This window comes from Lipophrys pholis (genome assembly GCF_963383615.2).
Source record: "Lipophrys pholis genome assembly, chromosome: 19".
NCBI lineage: Eukaryota > Metazoa > Chordata > Actinopteri > Blenniiformes > Blenniidae > Lipophrys > Lipophrys pholis.
Genome location: NC_137647.1, coordinates 4,305,542 through 4,327,912, shown reverse-complemented (window position 1 = coordinate 4,327,912; position 22,371 = coordinate 4,305,542). Strand labels below are relative to the sequence as shown.

Sequence of the window (22,371 nt, the reverse complement as noted above, 5' to 3'; positions counted from 1 at the left end):
TGTGTGTGTGTGTGTGTGTGTGTGTCTTAGTCTATTTGTAATTCTGAGAGGTTTGCACTTCCTTGATGTGTCCCACACCAGTTCAACAGTTCAGATCTGTAAGCAATTCTTAGAAAATGACTCAAGATTCGTCAAGAATCTTATTGTTTATTTAATGTGGGGTTTTAGGGGGGGGAAACACGTTAACTGAGCTGTAAATAGATTAAGACTGACCAGTCCTGGTGGGGCGTTATATAAAGAGCTATAATCACACTTCATGCTCCTAAAAATAGGTGGGAAGAGGCTGAGATTGATCGGAGTTAGACTGACCCAGAGAGAGCGAGAGAGAGGGAGAGAGAGAGAGATGTAGAGAGAGAGAGACGCAACATTACCTAATTATTATAGGGAGATTGTGTTGTCAGAGGGAAGGCGGAGCGATGGAGGTCAGATGATGATGATGATGATGATGATGATGATGATGATGATGATGATGATGATGATGAGCTGCTGTTATGTTGAACGTCAGTGAGAGCTTTCCTCTGAAGGCAGGGGGGCGGGGGAAGGAAGGGGGGCGGTCTCTGAACACACTCACACTCACACACACACACGGTCTCGGCCGGTTCATGCCAGGATAAGGGACCGTCCCGGACTGAACTCAACGTTACAAATAGGAGCTGCGGCATTCCAAGTGGAGCAGAGCGGAGGTGCGCCACGCTGACGGTAATATTAAGTAACGAGTGGAAGTGCTCACAGAGAGAGAAACCAGAGAGAGAGAGAGAGACCGGGCAGGATTAAAAGCGTGTGTGTACCTTTCCTCAACTACAAAACACGTTTGGAGACGCGGCGGAGAGGAGTAAATGCGCACCGGCGGACAAGACTCATCGACCTACTGAGGTGAGAAACTAGTTGTTTTTTTTCTCTCCAGATCGAATCAAATCATAACAGTTGACACACATTACAGTAATTATCCTTTTAAATGTTTTTCATGCGTTTAATCTTAAATTTTCAACAATACCGTCCAGTAGTCACTGACGCGTTCCGTGCGCTTTTTTACGCGGTTTCGATTTTTACGCGAAAAGTTTTTTTTAAATAAAAGCGCACATAAATCGCGTCTGGCCTTTGTTTGTGTTAATTACACCGAGAAGGTCAGGTTACAGTGGCGACGCTGAGTGTCATTATGGAGTGGGGGTCCGGGTGGAGATCAGCGAGTCTCCGGGAAACATGTGGGTCAGTGCTGATCAAGCAAGTAGATTGCGCACGCTGAACGCGGCTGGGAGACTTGGAGACATTTATCATTTAGAATAAGGAAGAACAAATGAATGGGGGGACAAGAAAGAAAAAGGAAGAAGGAATAAAGCAGCTAAAAATAAATAAAATTCATGTTTAATTCTCATGTCTAATAATTTCCAAATATTGGTTAAACTCTGTGCGTACGTTTGTCTTGGATTGAAAAAATGGTTCTCTGCACCCGAAGTAATTGCAGGAAGTCTGGTGCGGCTGCTAAATCATGTGTTTACGAGACTCACTGTCCCACATTGCACATATAATGAGGCTGGCAAGGTTATGGGACAACTTGCTCTCGTTTTATTGGAGCTGTAATGGGGTTACATAATATTGTGTTGTAATGGCTCTTGCGTAACTGTTAAATCCCTGTTCTCTCCTTCTGTCTTCAGACCACCAGGTGGCACTGCTGCTGCACTCTGACACTTCCCCTCACTGAGCACACAGCTGAACTCTTAACTTCACTCCAGTCAGTCCACCTCGATGTTTGAGGAGGAGTCCCAGGAGCTGAGGGCGCAGCAGGAAACAGCGGTGCTCCACACGATGGAGGCGCCCACCGCGGTGTCTTCCGGAGGCGGCGTTGCTCCGTCGATGTCCTTCACAGACGAGGCCGTGTCCATCCTGACCTCCAGCAGCATGCTGGCCCGCTCCCTGCTGGGCCGCGAGACGCCCGTCAAGCGCAAAGAGAGCCCGGCGTCCAGCATCCGGCGCAAGCGCGAGTTCATCCCCGTTGACAAGAAGGACGACGGCTACTGGGACAAGAGGAGGAAGAACAACGAGGCGGCCAAGCGCTCGCGGGAGAAGCGGCGAATGAACGACATGGTTCTGGAGAGCCGCGTTCTGGCTCTGCTGGAGGAAAACGCTCGACTCCGGGCCGAGCTGCTCGCTCTCAAGTTCCGCTTCGGGCTGGTTAAAGACCCGTCCAACGCCCCGATCCTGCCCCTGACGACACCCCCACACCACGGCGCTCAGAGCCTGAGCCCTCAGTATTTCCTCCACAGAGGGGAAGGAAGCCCCCAGAGCTCCGGAGCTCAACACCCCAACACCCAAACAGGCCAGCTGAGCACCAGGGGCTCCCGGGACGCTGGGAACACGTCCGAGGACTCGGGGTTCTCCACGCCGGGCGGCTCCAGCGTGGGAAGTCCGGTTTTCTTCGAAGACCGACTCAGCGATCACGGGAAGCTCTCCCCCCACCGGGCCGAGGAGCTGGGCTACGACGTCCACCACTCTCCGGACGAGGTCCACCACCACGCCAGGCTCGTCGGGAAGCCGGAGCAAGCCGAGGCGATGAAGAATCTTCCCCACAAGCTCCGTTTCAAGGTCCCCGGCAGCGGCGAAGCGGCCGAGTCTGCGGCAGACGGCGCGAGCAGGGCCAGACGCAGCCCGGCGTTCTCCCCCGCGGGGCGGGAAGGCCCGAGAGAGACGGTTAAAGGCGAGGCCGGGGCCGGGCACTGCGCCGGCTCCTGGCTCCAGCAGCTGGAGGTGGGGGCGGAGGTCCGGCGGGGGAGACAGTCGCCTCAGTGCAGCGGTCCGACCGCGGGCTACAGCCTCCAGCCGCCGCCCACGCAGGGGCCAGGCGAAGCCCGGCAGGAGAACACTTACCTGAAGTCTCAGCTCTGCTCGCTCAGCGAGGAGGTGGCCCAGCTCAAGAAGCTGTTCACGGAGCAGCTCATGGCCAAAACCAACTGAGGAGCAGTGAGTCATTCACTGTTTGCCAACGTCTAGACTTTTAAGGACAAATCTTTACTGTAGGAGAAACTCAGCACTGAAGCAGCGGCGATGGATCATGCGGGTGTTTGCCAGGATTTTCAAATCTGTTGGTTTTTTTTTTTTTACATGTATAATATTGTAATAAACGTCTTTAAAGGCTCATCTCATAATCCGATAACAACTACTTGCTCTCGCGTTACTCAGACAGTTCTGCACACTGTGACGACTTCAGATACACACAACATGTTTACATCATTGCTTCGCGCCGTGCGGAGCCGCCGAGCTCAGTCAGAGAGCCGACACACCGCGAGGGGGCGTGGCCTACTGCCGCGACGCTTCCCACCGCCGAGGCCAGACTCGTCACAGTCGAGGCCAAAGGAAAACAAAAAGAAAAAACAAAGGTTGCATCAGGTTAGGCGGCTGTAACCGTGTTTCACATCTCCACTCGGTCTCTGTTCGTGCACCTTTTCTCCATATTGATGCAATTTTAATGTCTGATGTGTCTTTTGTGCTTTTTCATATTCAAAATAAAGAAAGAAACTTTTGGGACGTTCAGTGTTGTTGTTGATCACTCCCTTTAAACTGCTGCTTAGTCAGCATTTAATTCATTTATGTCACCAAACAGGAAAGTTGTTGGGAGGTCGCCAAAGCTTACAATCGTAAAAATTTGAGTCCCTCGAGAAAAAACAAACAAACATGGACTAAAGAATCGATTCAATCGTCACACTTTTTTTTGTACATTTTCAAACATGACGTATTTCATCTAAACAGGCCAATTTAGCATCTGTTTCTTGGAGAACCCCATTGCAGACAACTAACTCTTAGAAAGTTTTTCCTTGAGAACAATTGAATGGACAAAAAATATAACTCTATGCTCGTAATTGAACACCAGCCTCGCTGCCCTGACAGCTGCTGCTCTGCTCTCCAATGCACACAAAAATGTAATCTGTGTAGGACGGGCCTCTGCAACGCAAAGGAGAAGACACTTAGCTGAAAGTACGAGTCTTACTAAGTTTTTAAAAAGAATCAAAACATCAGATCTGAAACTTATCGGGCACAATCACATTATAAGTACGTTTTTTGTTCGATGTATAGACTTAAGAGAAAAGGTTTCTTTTCATTTATATACATATATTTTTTTTACATTACAAGAGCAAAACGTCTGCATAATCAGTCAAATTATTTCCCGATGAATCCAGTGAAAACTATTATTGATTTCAAGTTGAAAAGTTTAAACAAAAACCGAACTGGAATTAGAATTTTTATTCCCAGTCTGGTTTTACATGTATTTATAAACATACTTGGTTTGTTGTTGGATAACACTTTATGGAGGTTTTTATGAGCAAGCAACAATATCATGTTACGTAAGAGACAAATGAAAATATTTCATAATCCACGATTTCATAATGATCGAGCAACGGAAAGCAGGAAGGTTGCTAGTTTGAACCCGCAGCCTTATGGGTGGCCTCTGTGTGGATGAGGCTTGTTTTTTCATTGTTTCCCTGGAAGCAGATGAAGCGAAAAACGTACGAACGAGGGGAAAAAATGCTGAACTGAAACGCAGGCGGCGGCGGCGGAGGAGAAGAGGCGTCTTTGTGTGTCCCTGCAGGCGGCGTCAGGACAGGCTGACGGCCGGCAGACACACACTGAGGCAGAGACGGCGGGAGTGCCGGCTGTTACGCAACACGTTTCTCCAACAGACCTTCAGATCACCAGAGGTGCAATTACATCAGCACGTCAGTCAATGACTCCACTGGAGCTTTCTCATGTTGGACATGTCACTGCAAGAAACTTGCTCTGCAATTATCGTTCTGCCGTGTAGAGATTGGGAGTATTTTCACAAAAATGCCGATATATTCATCCATCTTTCTTCTTCTAAACCACTTTATTCCACTGATGGTGACAGGCTGCCGGGGCTGCCGAAGGGTGTCACCAGTTATCAGAGGACAAACACTCACACCTACAATTTAAAGTCACCAGTTTACCGCAAATCGATATGTTACGGCCGCCAAGAAGCCCTGGAACTGCATAGGAAGTCCACTCAGCCAAACTGGGGATAATCTAATAGTGATCACTACGACGACGCCATTAAACACAACAAGGACCAAAAAGTCACACGGTGAATCAATGTCCAGAAATACTCTAAATCAGGAGCATTAACAGTCAGATTAGATTGAGACTGAGACACAAACACTGACCTCCACTCACTCACCATGTGTTCAATACACACAACTCAATATTTACCAATGTACAAATCAATCATTTTGTTCAACCTATGGTCAACTGAAAAAAATGCCAGCAGATGTAAATTCCTTGTTTTAATCTATTTTTATAACAGGTTCCTTGTACACTGCTTGTTTCCATATTCTACTTATTCTAATTTCCGTCGATATTTTCCATGATTCTAAGTCTTATTTATTCAAAACATTTTAATTGCATTTTTGGAAATTGCCTCAAAATCTGCATTTTAATCTTTTAAATTTTGTCTTTGGAAATCTGCACTCTCCCACTTTAACTACTGTATTCTGTTAGATCAGTTTTATTGTTTTAAATTGAAAGATACGTGTGCTGCGGACCTCTTGGCCAGGTCACCCTTATAAAAGAGATCGTGATCTCAATGGGTTTTATTTTCCTGGTCAAATAAAGGTTATATTACATCATATTAGTGTTATATATAATATATTATTTAGCACTGTATGGGACGGTATATAATTTTGTTCTTTGAGCACAATGACAATAAATATTCTGAGATAGCTTCCTCAATTCTCAAAGTCTGTCAGGGTGTGTTTGTAAAATCACCCATAATGCAACAGCTATAGGAGAAGCTTTTTGGCCATTTCACTGTATTTTTCACCAGAAGGTTTGATTAAAACTGTCTTTTTGTTCAGGTTGTAGTCGTTTTCAGTAGCGAATTTTTAGGTTTTGCGAGAATTTTCATATGGTTGCGCCACAACAAAGAAAAAATTTAAAGTTTAACTTTAAAGCACTATTTTACCGTTGCGGCCCACTCAGGATGAAATTGCACCGTATGTGGCCCCTGAAATAAAATGTGTTTGACACCTCTTAATGCTTCTGAACAAGTGAACAAAACATTTACAGTCAGCACAAGAAGATTTATTTTCTTTTTAAAAAATCATACTGCTGTAGTGTCAGCAGGGGGCAGCAAAGACAAACCATTCAGGTGGAGGTCGATGCCCTGAAGTGTCACCATGCGCCACCAAATATTAACGAAACCTCAGATGACTGCAATATGTCATGATTTCTGCATGTAGGCATTAATTTAACACATCAAATCCAATGCATGGATTCTGGGAAAACTAAAAACTCGCGAATAAATGAATGACGTTTGCTTTTTATATTTCCAATGAATTTCTATTCTATAGTTTCTTTTCGCTTTTTGGTAATAAGGAATTCTCCAATTTTTCTCCAATTATATATATATATATATATATATATATATATATATATATATATATCAGTTCTTTATTACCAGAGCGGTGATGCACTAATCTACTTATTCATAGGATCTCTTACAATGTAAATACTGCGCATGTATAGCATATACTAAAATTAAATAGCCTATAATATCCTTGTAAAATATAAAAACCTTTAAACTTAATGAGTTGCAGGGTTTGTTTGGGGTTTTTTTTAAACTGAAAATATTGTGGTGAAGCTTTACGGTGAATCCAGTGTGTGAGGTGATGCAGACGCTGCAGGTGAGAAGCGGAAACGGGAGAAGAGATTTAATGAATTCACCACATCACGATGCCATTACACCACCACCCACTTCCCTGCACCCATTAAAAAAAAAAAAAACAACCCCCAACAACCCCCTCTTTTCCTTCATCCTGTTCCCCCCTTTTTTTTTCCCAGAGAAAGGATAAAGCCTGTTGCTAGGCAGGCAGTGCGACAGTTGCCATGGGAACGCTTGCAGACATAGCTGGAAGGTGGGTGGGGTGGGGTGGGGTGGGGTGTGGGGGGTGGGCGTCGGGTTAGGGTGGGGTAAGGATGGGGTGCGGGGTGTAAAAAAAAAGAAAGAGAGAGAGAAAGGGAGAGTGAGTGTGTTTTTGATGGGGGGAGGGGGATGAAGTTCATGGCCGATGCTTCTGCTCCTGCAGCGCCGCTCTGCTCCTCCAGCTGAAGGAGGAAACAAAGAGGAGCAGATGAAGGGCAGCGTGTGTGTAGCTTCTCCTTTTTTTTTTTTTACCTGCAGCTACTTCAAAAGTAATTCGGGATGAAAGAGGAAGCAGGAGTTGAGTATTCAAATCTGTCCACAAAACAATCAAATCACAAATTTTTTTTTTTTTTAGTTTATGTACACAGATCTAAAATGCGCTCATCGGAATCTGTGCGTGTTCATGTAACTGAGATATCTGTGCGCCGTCAAGGACCTGTAGATGTCTTGACCGCAGCCACAAGCCGAGCTCAAAGTGTCTGGTTGGCCTTCATTAAATCACTGTAGTAGATCTCACTGGGTATTTACAGGAGCTTCTGAAGGAAGCCTGTGAATCCAGATCAGGGGTGTCAAACATGGGGACCAGTGGACCAAACCCGGCCGGCAAGACGCTCCGATCCGGCCAAACCACCAAGCAAATGATCGAAATGTTAAAGAAAACACAGATTTCTGTAGAGGAGTGGATACAAACGCTGAGGCGAGCTGAGATATCAGTGATGCTGCCATGAAATATAGGAAACTAGCATTAGGCTCAAAGCCTTGCTGTCAGGGTGGGTTTGTGAAAATATGCAGAAGAGCCTACCTTGATTGGGATTGGCTAAACCCCCTGCATGAAACTATATAGGGTTTGATTTCTGATTGGCTCATTGGAGCAACACACTTTTAAAAAACTGAAACAAGCCAGGGAGAGAGAGGACAGACTGTCTTCACTTCTGGGGTGTCATTCCAGGTATGGGGACAATTATTACTGTTGGAAAACCATTACAAAGTGAATTTAACATATTATGACCTCTTTAAAGGTTAATATAGGACTATTTCACCGGTCCGGCCCACTCAAGGTGAAACTGGGCTCCTGAACTAAAAGGTGTTGGACACACCTGAATCCTGAAAACCCTCAGTCCAGATTTAAAGAAAGAGACATTTACAGTTCCTCGTACGGTAAGCACAAACAAATCTCAAATATACAACCAACAAATAAATGTAAGCTTCATTGAGTGATTCTGCACAAGTCATTTTGCCTCCTTGTATAAAGACGGCCATTGTTTTGTTTAATGAGGACAGAAGCAAGGCTATCGGGCTATCGGGCTATCGGGCTATCGGGCACCGAGTTGCTTCACAGACAATCTGCATCATCTCCTTAATACATGTGGAAGTGCAGTTTGTTGCACCGCTCTGAAAGAGAGCGGCAGAGAAACATCCAACAACAACCGAGCAGTTTAATTATGAGTATTGCCAAAAATAACAATTCCGTTGCTCTGTTTAGCAGATTGTCAGGATTCTTCCCTCACTGACAAGCAACAGATCCAAGCAAGTTTCTTAAACCAAGTTTTCTCTCGTTATTGGAAACGTTTGGAGACTTAAGCTCCGTTTACGCTGCATTTTAAGTGAAACCGCATTGTTTTCACCTTTTCATTTCAGAAGAGTTTTGAGAACAATACGCTTTACACGTTGACAATGGTGGACACACGGACATTCGTCTGGACAGACGACCAAGTTGGATTGTTATTACGGTGACTGCCAAAATAAAAGTACCAAGTCCCAGGAGAATATGGACTGGGAGTCATGACACTATGGAGGAAAACTGATTACCTCTACTGAGCATGTGCAGATCATGTAGACACCCTAAACACAAAAAAAAACGTTTACTTGAAGTGGTCGTGTAAATGAGGCCTGAAATGAAATCACCTGTCTGTTTGGGACGTTACCCCTTGTCGGGCATTTCCACGCCGCCCACTCCACACACAGCAGTCTTAAATTCCCCCGACCTCACTCTCATTCACACACACGTTTTGAGTCTTGTTTCCAATGACCTTCATCCTCTTCTCTACCTCCATCTCGCCAGCTTCTTTTCTACCTTTTCTCCCCACATGTCACAATGCCATAAGTCCATAAGCCTCCTGCCCGACTTCATCTGACCTTAAATAATCTGACTTTACTCAAAACGGAGTGGCTTTACCCTCACATCTATCCACATGTGAATTAGATAGATGAGGTATGCATGTGTGTTTGTATGTATGTTTATAAGTATGTCTGGGTATACTTAAACCAGGTTATGTCTGTGATTGGACAAAATATTTGAAATGTCAAATGCCTGAAATGATTTAATAAAAAAAAAATAAAGCATCCATCCATCTTCTTTCCTGCTTAGTCCCATTTTCTCACATCTCCATTTTAATCAAACCAATTGGGCGAGACAGTGTTTTAACGGTTGGGTTTGGCCATGAGGCGTCTTATCCAGGTACTCTGGTTTCCTCGCACAGTTCAAAAACACACATGTGAGATTTAATTGGTCATAAGTGTGAATGAGACTACTGTAAAACTATAAAACTCTGACTGACTGGAGACCAGTGCAGGACTTCTCCTGCCTTTAATGAGCTCCATCTTTTCGTGTTGGATACACCTGTATAGAAAATGATGGACTGTATATCATTACATTATCTCTTTGTACTTTCTACCATTTTAACTAGCCGAGGGTCGCGGCGGGCAGGAGCCAAGCCCAAGGCCGGTTGCGCCCTGGACAGGTTGCCAATAAATCATTCCGATTTCATTCTCAATGTTTTGGCTTCATATTCTTTGCAACCATATTCACATTTCTATTTGATCTCAATATGTGTCCCTGATTCAATAACTGGCTCATAATGCAGCTTAGTGCCGGCAGATCTGCTGCCCTTCATACTACCCTGACAAAAACTCTGGTATTCAACAGCATTTTCAAAAGCCTCTCCCTGAACAGAAAGTGTTTAAATGAGAGAAGTGAGATTAACTCTGTGTGTGAATCTCTCCCGGGCTCTGTGCCAGCCAGCGTCACGCACATTCCCACTTGTGATCAAGATGAATCAAACATGTGCTTTCCATTGCACAATACGGTGGCATTGTGTCCAGACGAGCGGGTGTAACAAGTTGATTCAACGCGGCGCGGTGCGGCGCAAACACGTTTTGCATGGGGCAGTAATACCCGAGCGGGCGGTGCGAAGGCCGGGCATGCTTCGATTAACCACTATGATCTTATAATTGCATTTTGCACCTACGACATTGTCAAAGTCGTTTTGAGAAAGAGGTTTGGTCTGACCTGTTAGTTGATCACATTTACAAAGTCAGGTATGAGGCGTTGACACCGAGGCGACAAAGAAAAACATGCACACACATACTCGAAGGAACTCATTCATTCAGCTTCTGGACCAATTTTGAGGAGAAGGCCGTCTGTAACCATGTAAAACCACATAGAGAGGTGGAAAATTCCCAAATTATAACAGGTAAATTTTCACTGTGAGGCACGAGTGCTGACCACTGCACCATTATGTCACGTGGTCCCCCCATGATTACAACCAGGAAGGTAATAAAAAGCAGCATCTCTTAAAAATCTTGACTGTATGTTATTATCTACAAGTTTTGGGCACTGTTTACGCGACAACATTTCATATGACATCACCTAATCCGCCAAAAACAAAAGTGTCATATTTATACTGCACTGACAACGGTGTAGTTAGTATGCCGGGCCACGGGAGGGCGCTGTTGCTTGTTTTCGTAATGAAACCACACAGAACTGTGTGCAGACAACAATATGCTATAAAGGTAAACAAAATGGTGAGAACCCAATATTCCTATGGACTGATGACGAATCGAATGCTCTCAGGGGAGCGTCTCAACTATTAAACTACTGATATGGACAATAAAACTAGAATACAGGCCGCGAGTCAAACAACTACGGGTCCGCCATGTTTGTTTACTGGTGCATGAGCAGAAGGAACTATTTACAATACGGGGAAGATGCGCATGCGCAGTAAGGGCGCTCCAAAGCCTCCGTCGGTTTCCACAGGGGGGAAAAGCGCCCATGAAAGAAAAGTTTCACCTTGGGAGCGGGTTTAAAACTTCACGGATGCAGTGGATCTGAACACTGGTGTCGTGTAAACGGACCACAAGTGAAGGAAGTTTTGCGGATACACCCGTTTTCGTTATAAACGGGGCATTAAAATTCAAACACTGCCCCCCAGTGTAGCTCAGAGGTGTCAAACATGAGACCCGTGGACCAAAATCAGCCCGCAAGAGGCTCCAATCCGGCCAAACCACCAAGAAAATAGTGAAAATTTCTAAGAAAACCTTGATTTTTTTAAACAAGCTTCAGTAGCAGACACAAAAGTATCTGTGGTCACATGGACCAAAAGTAATTTGATTAACTGCCGACCCAACTAAATTTGCACCATATAACCAAGTCAATCGGATTGTATTTGCACCATCTGATTGAAATCTGATCTATCTGGTGAATAAAAAGTGACTCAAGTGACTTTCACACTTGAAATTTCTCCAAAAACACAGTAAACATTCAGGAAATCTCACATCACAGTCACATGAGCCCAGCAGAAGCTTTCCACTACTTTTTTTTTTTTTTTTCCAATGTCTTGTAACCTTATTATGGGCATCACAGGCCTTCATCTGACTGAGGCTGGCCAGGAGCCAAGTCCCGCCTCCACCAGGCCCGTCTCCTCCTCCTCCACTCATCAACACGCCTCTTCTTCTCTCCTCTCCTGAGAGAGGGGAGGGGGCAGAATCGAGAGAGAGGGAGAGAGAGAGAGAGAGAGAGAGAGAGAGAGAGAGAGAGAGAGAGAGAGAGAGAGAGAGAGAGAGAAACAAAAACGTGACTAGGCACCCAAAGCGTCCTGTTATGCAACAACTGACCTACTAACATACATTTGGAGACTCTGAGAGGGAAGGAGAGAGCGAGAGGAGGAATCAGAGATAGAGAGAGATATGGAGGGAGGGGGTAACAGGAGCGAACATGACAGGAGGAGCGCACTAAAACAAGACTTCTGCGTCTACCTGCACTAATCGGAGGGCTGCTGGTCTGAAAGTGACGGACGGAGTGAGAGAAGAAGGAGAAGCAGAGACGCGCAGCCAATGCGCAAAGCGGATTGTTGGACAGGAGCAAGGTGTCCTCTGTGGATCTGTATAGTATTTGTTCATACAAAACGGTAAGACATTAATAATAACTCCTTAATTGGATATTAAACAATATAAATATTTTTAAATTATTTCGACAATGTTGCATTTTTGTGAGTGAGAAATGCGTGGCTGTTATTTGTTTTTTGTGCGGTGGTTTTTTCCTCCCCTCAATGTCAAGGCGAGGCTGAGGAGGTCTGAGCGGGTCACGGCTGCTGTTTCACACGTAGTCTGAGGTTGTGGGATTCCTTCAGGGGAGAATTTAGATTTAGAAAAAAAGAAAGAAAAAAAAGGTGCGGTTTATGAGTGAGGAGGGTCTGCTGATGATGTCTCACGAGCCGCAGCCGTGCCAGTTTGTTGCGTTACGGCGTTACGCACGGTGCGTGCCCCGCATATTGACTGTTATTTAATATTTTTTTTTCTGTTGTTGTGGTGCTTATCGGAGCCAGTCCGGTTATGTGCGTGCACCTGCTTGCGCAACAAACGCGCCGCGCGTAAATGTAACTTAAACATATGTTGACTCTTGCTGCAGCTGCAAAAACATCACTTCTCGTAATTATTGGTAATTTTATTATAGCTTCTGCTGCATGTTGCGGACTCTCTGTGCGCAGCCGCGTATTTGTCCTCACCTTCTTTTAGGTTAGTAGGCTAGTCCATGCAGACAAGTGGAAAGAGGAAAAAAAATCCCATGCTGGCTCCGAGGACACACTTCTCTCCGTCACGTGTAGCTGCTCTTTGTAAAGGTTAACGCGGATGTGCAGCCCTCCGGGTTAACCCTTTAGTGGGCTGCAGCAGTCTGAAGGAGCAGCAACACAAACCGGAGCGCACGGTGGAGTCATCGATCTCTCCCCGGCTAAATGTGGACAAGCTCCGGTGTTTTCTCCTCTCAGAACCGAACGAAGCCGCGCGCGTTACGCACAGTAACCCGGGGAATGGTGACGTTCACGGGCCAAGGTGAGGTGCGGATCCGTACATCTGGATCAGACGTGGGTCGGATGTGTGTGCGCGTGTGTGTGAGTGATTGTACACAATAGGAGTGCGTGTTCGGGCCGGAACGTGGCGGAATGCCGGCGGTGTTTTGTGAGACGCGGCGGGTGGATGGCATGGCACAGTTGGATGCACATATAGCCGCCTCGGATGACTGAAGATGCCATTAAATATGCATGAACACGATTTGTCAGACAGTGCAACAAAGGAGGCGCACCGGGGGGAAACATATTTCTCTCTGTTTATGATGAGATTTGTTTGTGGCTGCGTCGCGCGCCCCACCTGTCCGCATGCAGTCAATAACACTCCGTCCTTTAATTGAACTTTAGTGGCTGGAACAACTCTGCACGGGCTCAGGAGAGCTGTGAACTTATTACTTACAGCTATTTAGACAACTTTATGAATTTTTAAATGGTATTTTACTTGATTGAATTTTTTTCCACACATTCTCACGTTTCTATCTTTAAAAAAAACGTACACGCTTTGCAAGAATATGTTAAGGTTTAGTTGATTTATTTAAATTTTCCTTTTGTGGAAGTCACGGGACAGATCTCCCCTCAGAGGAGTGATGCGCAGCTTGTAGGTCATTTTTACGCACCTCAAGTACGGGATTTGCATACAGCGTGTAGGCAAACATAGGTTGCAGGTTGCATAATGAATGAATTAAATAATCAAATTGGATTAAAGAACGGCCAAGATTATGCAATCTTAGGAAACCCATAGTCTGCGGCTATAAGAGGGCCGCTTGCTGCTTTCTATTTGCTGCGGAGCGGCTGCCGCCAATTGGTTGGCGTGCACGCCGGGTCTCTATGCCAGCTATGAATGTAGGTCACATCAGTCCTGTGGGAGGGGGGAGAAACGGGGATTGGGGGATGGGGGGGGGGGGGGGGGGGGGGGGTTGGGAGGTAACCGCACAGACTGAAGAGTCAGAACCAAAATAAACCCTCTTCCCCCGCCATAACAAAGAAACCCAGGCAGTCATGCAGGACTAGGAAACTGGCACACACATGAATTTCATGGTTTCACCCAGTTTCAGCAGTAGCACGAATCTGAAACAAAACAAAGTGCCTCTTTGGGGTCATTTCAGCCTCATTGCATCACTGAGCGGACCCCCGGAGACCACCAGTTTAGGTTTAATTAAAGCCTGTCTGAAGCTCCTGAATAGCAAAAAAAAGAAAAAGTGGGGGGAAAAATGAGGTGGGAGGGGGAGCCGGTGGTCACGGTTTCCATCCTGTCCCACTTTGCGGCCTCTTGACTTTCTCGGGGTTTCCTGGCACATGGGAGACGATAAAAGATGAGGGCCCTGCTTTGTTATTGTGCTGCGGTTTGGAGCCAGCGCAGAGGCGAATTACAGCGTTTAGTAGGCCAAGGGAGCACATGTGACTGGTGCAACACATGGACTGAGTCACTCTGCTGCCTTTCTCTTTTTTTCTTTCTTCCCTCCCCTGGTTTGAGAGGGGCGATATGGCCTGTGTGTTCATGGAACAAGGATCCAGCACAGATAAGGACTCCGCCTTGCCTTGCTGGCATTCTGCCTATAACACCCCCCCCTCTTTCCTTGACTTCTTTTTCTTGGGAAGATAAAGTCAGCCTCCCCTCTTCCCCAGACTTGGAATTCAAACACGCCCATGACCCCACCAACCCCGCACCACGCGCCATGCATTGCATTCTTCCTTGTAAGGCGGCTGAACGGGGGGGGGGGGGGGGGGGGGGGGGATGCAACAGTTTCATCACCCTCCTCCGCTCCTTGTATGCTCGACCTGCTCCCATTTCCTGAAACGCTTCACAGAAACACGTGCAGTGGGGCAGGGTTTTTTTTTAAACTCTGTCCACTGTTTCCAAAAGCTCACACAGCCGCTTTTAGACTCTCTCTCTCTCTCTCTCTCTCTCTCTCTCTCTCCCCCCGAGGCCCTGTGGCCGTGTGAGCGGGTGCAGCTCGGATTCTTTCGCCGTGCTATCATTCCACAAGTGCCACGGAGACCTGGCGATGACACATGAAGAATATGTGATAAATGGAAAAAAGAGCAATCTAGGTCAAGGGAGTGTGTGCAGTGTACCGAGAGGCGGGCGCTTGCTGCAATGTTTGTATATCTGCCCTGGAAAAAGTCACACGTGAAAGTTTCTTTCACAGTTTGGAAAGCAGCTGCTTTGTTCCGACTTCTGCAGGGATAGAAAGTGAATTACAGGCACGGCACAATGTGATGACCCACTTTCACTACAACCTTTAAATCGAAATTTCCCTTTGTTGTGGCGCAGAGCATACATGATCGAAATGTCTATATTTTTGCAAAAAAGCAAACAATTACTCCTGAAAATGACTACGATCTCAATATAAAGCCAATGTTAATGAGACATTCTGGCGCAAAATACAGGGAAATGTCCAACAAACACCAACGATCAAGGTTTTCTGTGAAATTTGTAGAATTTGCTTGATTTGATCAATTTATCTTTTAAATATGATAATCCTTCTTTTAACATGTTTCTGAACACCAAACCAAATGCAAACGATGTCCAGACTATATTTGAAAGCAGAAAAATCCTGCAGGAAACGGGTTTTCCCCATTTATTCTGAAAGACTGCCAAAAACATGGAAAATGTACAGCGGTTCAGCTGTATTGAACTCATCAGAGACTGCGGTGAGTCACAGCAGGAAAATAAAGTAACGTCACACCCATTGTAATAACATCAACACAGTTGTTACACGTGATTTACATTTTGCATGTCTTTAGCAGATGCTCAGTGTCGTCCTCACGCTGTAGTTTCACAAGTGAGACTGGGAAACACTTCTATTTGAGTATCAGCAGGAAACAGCGTGTTGCTTCTTTTTTTTTTGACGCTCCAGTTGTTTAGAAATCTAAAGGTTCCAGTTCAAGCAGCGAGTTAATTAGGCAGCAGAGTTCATTCACGTGTGTGCAGACACAGTGACGTCAGCCGACCCTGCTTTTTGTTGCAGATCCTCGATTTCAGAGAGAGAGAGAGAGAGAGAGAGAGAGTCCGATATGATTGGCTGCCCCATCCGTTTCCCCCCTTTTTTTGTTGCTATGGGTGACACATACCACCACTGTCGCAATTGCCACCGGCTTTCTGCCCCTCCCTCCTCTCTTCCCAGCTACTCTAATCTCATCTCCATCCTTTTCTTTGTTTTAACTCTCCCTCTTTGATTCCATTTCTTTGTCTCTCGCTCCGTTTGTTCTCACCTCCGTCTCTAAATAGATTAATTTTCAACACCCAACACCCCCCACCCCATCTTCCCTTTCCCTTCTTTTTTTTTTTTTTATTATCCTTCTAATCGGCCGCGTGTCGTCTTCCTTGTGCAGTTTCACCTCTCCGCCACTCGTCCTGACCTATATTCCAGCAGCAGAGCAGCCGTTACAGCAGAGGCAGCGTGTTTACGGAGCGCCGCTCGGCCCCCCCAGTTTCTGGGTCAGTGGGACAAAAGCTGAGAAAAAGACTCTCGCCTCATTCTCGCTCCCTCTGTCCGATGGCCACATGTCCGAGGCTCACGAGGACGACCTGAAAACACTCTCCAAAGCAAAAAAAAAAAAAAAAAAAAGAGCCCAATGATGCAAACACCATCTAGACTTTTAGATTTTGGAGGAAATGTGAAAACAAAACCTCATAATCTGCTTTTGTTTGCACGCGACAGCATAGACAAAAGTCATTGTTTTGCCAGAAAACAGAAGAAAAACTGTATTCACAGGCGAGGAGTTACGTAACGGAATAGAAAAGAATAATCGGCACAAACACTTTGCCAGATTATGAGATTACAGATTCAGACAGTGTCGTCATGCTTATGTCGTCTGCCCCGGGAGTGCAGATGTTAGGTAACACACATTTACTGCAGCATCTGCTTTCCTGGATTATTGCATCTGCATTACTACATTGAAAAACATGTTCAATTGAAAGATTTAAATGTGTTTTAATAATACTTTATAGGGTATTTTAAAAACAGATTTGATAACCTTTGAAATATTTAATAAACAAATACAGTAAAAACCATTTTAACATCAAAATCTAAACTCGAAACAGCTTGAGGCCTTTTCTACAACTGACTTCCTCAATCAGACTCAGTGTGTTAAAGGGAACAGAAGTGCAGAGTCATTTAGGATAATAAACACACGTGCGACCTACATTATTTCTTTTTCTGATTTCCGGGAAGATGTTTACTATTCTCAAGTTGGCGTACAATTAAAAAAAAAAAAAGCACATCTCTTCCTTATTAGTAGGATTAGAAAACAATTCAAATCATTTCAGCGCGGGGACATGAGTGTTGTCGTTTTTTGCCGTTTCCAAAAGTTTCCAGGAATCCATCTGTTGGATTTTATTTACAAGAGCAAGTTAACCCCTCGGGGTGGCGCTTTGGGGGGAGGTAAAATGTGGGATTCCCAGTCGTGTTCATTCACTGAGGTTGCCTATTGTTGGAATCGTGACATGAAACCTGCCTTCAGTCAATGCTGAGATGTTTCTCAGGGTAAGATAATACTTTGATCTGCTGGAAGAAAAGGAGCATTCAAGAATGTCAACGAGTGTTTATTCGCGAGCTTCATTTCACAAATAAACCCCCGACTCACTGTGCATTTGAAATTTATCTGATCTAATTTCTTATCATTAAACCAAACATGAGGAAAATCTCCCTACTTTATGTGGAGAATCACCTTCCCAGCTAATTACGAGGTTCTGGCTTTGATCTCCATTGTTGAGACGCTGTCCGACCGCCCCCGTGTTACCTAAACCTACCAGTCCCATGTTCTTCCCCACCTCCCTTCTTTCTTTCCAGGGGCTCTTGACCTATATTTATCAATGCCCCACCTCCCAGCTCCCCACCCACACCTCCAAATCTCTCGCCAGAGCCTCGGCTCCTTTTATACTTGACCTGCATTACAGCAGATGCCTTTGTCTGCCTTATCTGCTTCACTCTGCATCATTGATTTGGCATTGAGTTGTTTTGGCCAAGAATGCTGCCACATTCCTCTGCGGATGAACGCACGGGTGGGAAGCGGTGTTTGCTGAGGGTGTTTCTCAGAGGAAAACAGTGTTTTTTTTTTTTTTTTTTTAAGAGATCAAGGGATCCTCACCAGCTTTTGCAAACTGAGTCACGTTTTGCTCTGTCTGGCTTAAAATACTCATATACAAGCCCCGTTTTCATGCTTGCGGCATCATCGTCAGGCTGATGCAACATTTGTGGTGTAACGCGATTTTACGTGTGCGCTTGCTTCCATAATTGTCTTTTAATGACAAGGTTTGGCTTAAAACGTGAGCTCGGCTGTGTCGAGATGTTTGACGCAGGCGTCTTTTCAAGTCCAGGGTGATAAGAAGAAACCGGATCATCAGTCTTGCAATGAACTCATTGCCCGAAACTCAACATCAACATGCCAGGCTAAGGGGTCAGGGGTCGCGGGGCTGCAGACGGATCAGATCAATAGAGGGGTCACGGGTCGATAGGTCAGACAGCAAGGTCTCGCGTCTATTCATCTGTTGTCCCAGCCAACAGACTGAGTAAAGGAAATGCCAAGAAACCAGAAGACATCAGGAGAAATGTTTAAAAAAAACGCTTGAAAATAAATGATTGTCATTGTGGTATTGAGAGCAGTCCATGTGGATTAATGTGGATTTTTCTGTCTCTTTTATCTCCTCAGACATTCATCTTGCAGTGAACTGCAGAGAGAGTGGGAGAGCACAAGGCTCCCCAAGAGACTGACACACTGAGGTAGACGGGCCGACCTACATCCTGCTGTTTGTTTGGAGATCTAGGACACGTCTACGCCAGCTCAGCTCCCTGCGCTTTTCCTGTGCGAAACCTTCTCCAAAACAAGAAAAGCAAGAGTGGAGGAAAAACAGAAGACATTGAACTGAGACCCCCCCTCCTCAGACCGAGCTCCAGCAGCTTTTTCTCCCCCCAGTTTTGGATCATTGGGATAAAAACAGAAATCTTGCTATAAAGAGTCCCAGAGTTTTGGGAGACAAGGTATTTGCATCACCATCCATACCTCCCTTTGACCCTTATACTAGTTCTTGACTCAGTTGCCCGGGCAACGTTTTCAAACTGGCTGCTGCTGGACAAGAATGGAAGATCTGACGTCAGCTCTCACAAACTCAGGGAATAATCATAGCTGCCTTGAGACCTTCAGTGGTTATGAGGAGTCTCTTCCTTCTATTCAAGGGTCTCCAGCACGTCTGGGGCGTCTGATCAAACCTAAACCCAATATGACTTGCAGACGTAAACGAGAGTTCATCTCCGATGAGAAGAAGGATGCCTCATACTGGGAGAAGCGGCGAAAGAACAATGAGGCTGCCAAGCGTTCCCGAGAGAAGCGCCGTCTCAATGACATGGTCCTGGAAAACCGTGTCATTGCTCTAAACGATGAGAATGTGAGGCTCAAGACTGAACTGCTCCAGCTGAAGCTGCGCTTTGGCCTCATTAGCACTGCCTCTTATATCGAAAAGAGCCAACAAATTAATTCGAGCAACAATTCTGGAAATGTAGGCTCCCCTTCATCATCCTCTACGCCGTACTACTCCAGCGGTTACTCGAGTGGTTCTCAGGTGATGATAAACTCTGATTCCTCTGAAACTGAGCAGTCTGGACGCAGCGAGGGCCACAGGCAGCTGGTGAAATACTCCCCACGTGGTTCCCTCTCTGACATGTCCGACGGCTCCTCCAGGGACAGCCCGGAGCCCATGCCCTTCGAGATCAAGCAGGAAGGGGACAGGTTGGAGATGGACATCGCCAACGGCACCACAACACAGATCATGTTTAATATCCACCGCGGTCTGGCGTCTGTCCCGACGCACCACCAGATCCAGCAGCACTCCCAAGAGCTGGAGGCAGCGTATCACAGCCAACAGCACCAGCAGCAGCAGCAGCAACAAGAGCAGCACCACGTTCACCAACAACACCATCAGGAGCCTGTTAACTCCATCAACACTGTCACTGCCCCTCACCCACCCGCTGCACAGAGGAGCGTCATTCTGTACGGTGCCAGTAGTGCCTCCTATCCTGTGGACACCCTGACCAGGCCACAGGATGTCGATCTGCAAGCAGCCCAAAGGCTGGGTGGCAGTGCGGGCAGCCAGCTGCCCCAGTCCCTTACGGAGAGCTCCACAGAGACAATGGCTGAGGTGACGAAACAGCTGGAGAGGAGGAGCTTGGACTCCCCTCCGTACGAGTTCTCAGACAGCCGTAACGAGGCCAGAGAAAGACGGTTGTACAGAGTTTGCCAGGAGCCACAGCAGCACCAGCAGGAGGGCGATTCGACCTCAGACGTGATCCAAAAACAGGCAGAGGGGATGAACCACTCCCACTTGTACCACCATCTTCAGAAGTCTCATCCGTCATACCTCAATGCACAAGATGAGGAGCCGCCTGTGCTTACGTACGAGGGCGGGCCCAGGAGGGAGGCCTATTATCCCGCCCAGTCCTCCATCAAAGACGCCATGTCTAGCGAAGGAGACCCCTGCAGCCCAGATAAAGAGGCGTCCACCGATGACGACGAGTCCCCCTCCTCGTCCTGTTCAGACAAGGGTGGCCTCAGCAGCCAAAAACTTATTGGTGTCCACCAGCCCGCCTCACCTCTGCCTTCCCAACATTGCCCTCAGGGACAGAGTTGGGACCCTCAAGGGGAGGTGAGGGGAACCGCATTGCCCCACAAACTGAGACTCAAACACCGGGCCATGAGCACTGGGAGCAGTGGGGGCAACTGCTCTGGTCAGGATTCCCCGACCATCCCCCTTTCTGCCACGCCGCCTCCCCTCCCCCAGCACCCCTACTTGTCCTTGATACCATCCCAGAACATTAGGCGGGAGAGCCCAGACGGTGGTTGCAAACAGGTGGCCTCGGGGGAGGGGACCTGGACGGAGAGCGGGAAAAAGGAGACAGGCGGTCGACGGAACAAGAGGCAAGATTAGGTGACGTTCACTTTTAGAAGCCGCTCGCGGCTCGAATGAAAAGACACAATGTCTCCTGTAAGGACTACCCTGCCATCATGCCTTTGCCCTATAATCAAACCCCTAATCCCTCAAGCCCCCTTGTGACAAGAAACTGGGCTTTTCTACTCCCCTGACCCCAGTGTCACCAAAAAGGCTGGACTTCTTGTAGGGCTGTATTATATGTGTATATTTTGTACAGATTTGTCATTTCTTACATCCTCTCCATACTTACAAAAGCACTTTTGTTTATGTGATGAGAGGGGGAATGGAACTGCCAGCTTTTCTACTGTTGTCACCCGATTATACACAAGCAGCATACGTCGGCGAAAGCACATTTTGATAACTTGTGAAAACGAATGTAGGAAAATAAAAATGTCAAGCTTTATCAGTACTGCAAATTTGGTACATATCTGACTGTAGACAAACATACGTGTGTATGGCTATCTGCCTTAAGTAAAAATCAAATGCAAATGTACACTGGGGACATTTCCCTCGACCAAAGAAGCACCAACACAACAAACACTAAGTTCCATACCTCTTCCCAGACCCTACCTCTACCACCACCCCCCCCCCCCCCCCCCCACATAACCATCTCCATAATTTCCTGAAAGATTGCCATCACCTTTATTTTTTAAGCACTTGGTTTGTATATTACTGTGATATATGAATATATGTATCTATTACAAACATCTATTTTGAAAAAATAAATAAATTTGAGTACAAATTCCACAAAAAAGGAAAAAAAAAAAAGTGACAAACCTTACAAGAAAATCCAAAAGTGACCGAATCACAATTACTGTACAGCCACGTTGTCTACTGTTGCTACAGGACCCATTTGAATTATAACACCTCTCTCTTGATTGTTAAGCTTTAGCATTAATCGGTAGTTAATGCCCTGTTTACAGAGAAATGGCCGTCCAAGTTTGGAGCCAACAGCACTGAATGGAGAACAAGTTGTTTTTCTGAGGTTAGGACCTCGTTAAAATGTTTGGACGTATTAACCTTTAACCAGCCTTTAAATATTTGGTGGACTTCACCAGCTGCAGGCTTTGAGCCTTTTAGTTTGTTTGAGCTTTATCAACCATATCTTGTTGTTTTTACCATTCACTGGCCCAATGTATTTATTTCCCCTTCCTCTTCTTCACATGCCCATCGCTGTTTAAAAATAAAAAAAATTATTATAAAAAATAAGCAAGAAAAAAAAGAAGTGAAAAGCCCACAGGAACATAGACAGAGAATGTGTACAGACATTTTTACATACGTGTCACGGCCTTGAACTTTAATGTGGATAATGGGACACTTGGGGGGCAGAAGCAGGAAGAATCGAGTCACGTTCAAGAGAACAGACGACCATACACCGAGTTTGGAAAACCAAAAGA

The 22,371-nt window shown here is 46.0% G+C and overlaps 2 protein-coding genes across 3 annotated transcripts; both read left to right on the top strand.

Annotated features, from left to right (window-relative positions):
* The first annotated feature begins 503 nt into the window (after positions 1 to 503).
* nfil3-6 (nuclear factor, interleukin 3 regulated, member 6) lies at positions 504 to 3,524 on the top strand. The gene is made up of 2 exons (XM_080488312.1): positions 504 to 873; positions 1,653 to 3,524. Exon 2 carries the CDS (start codon positions 1,744 to 1,746, stop codon positions 2,947 to 2,949), a length of 1,206 nt encoding a protein of 401 aa, XP_080344438.1. The 5' UTR covers positions 504 to 873; positions 1,653 to 1,743; the 3' UTR covers positions 2,950 to 3,524.
* Positions 3,525 to 11,724: 8,200 nt separating this feature from the next.
* Positions 11,725 to 21,775, top strand: nfil3-2 (nuclear factor, interleukin 3 regulated, member 2). 2 transcript variants are annotated; one of them, XM_080487509.1, is made up of 2 exons: positions 11,725 to 12,111; positions 18,703 to 21,775. In XM_080487509.1, the coding sequence occupies exon 2, from the start codon at positions 19,130 to 19,132 to the stop codon at positions 20,969 to 20,971; it is 1,842 nt and encodes a 613-aa protein (XP_080343635.1). In that variant the 5' UTR covers positions 11,725 to 12,111; positions 18,703 to 19,129; the 3' UTR covers positions 20,972 to 21,775. The 2 variants fall into 2 exon arrangements, with proteins under 2 accessions (XP_080343635.1, XP_080343636.1); XM_080487510.1 differs by lacking the exon at positions 11,725 to 12,111 and adding an exon at positions 12,847 to 13,033.
* The last annotated feature ends 596 nt before the right edge of the window (positions 21,776 to 22,371 follow it).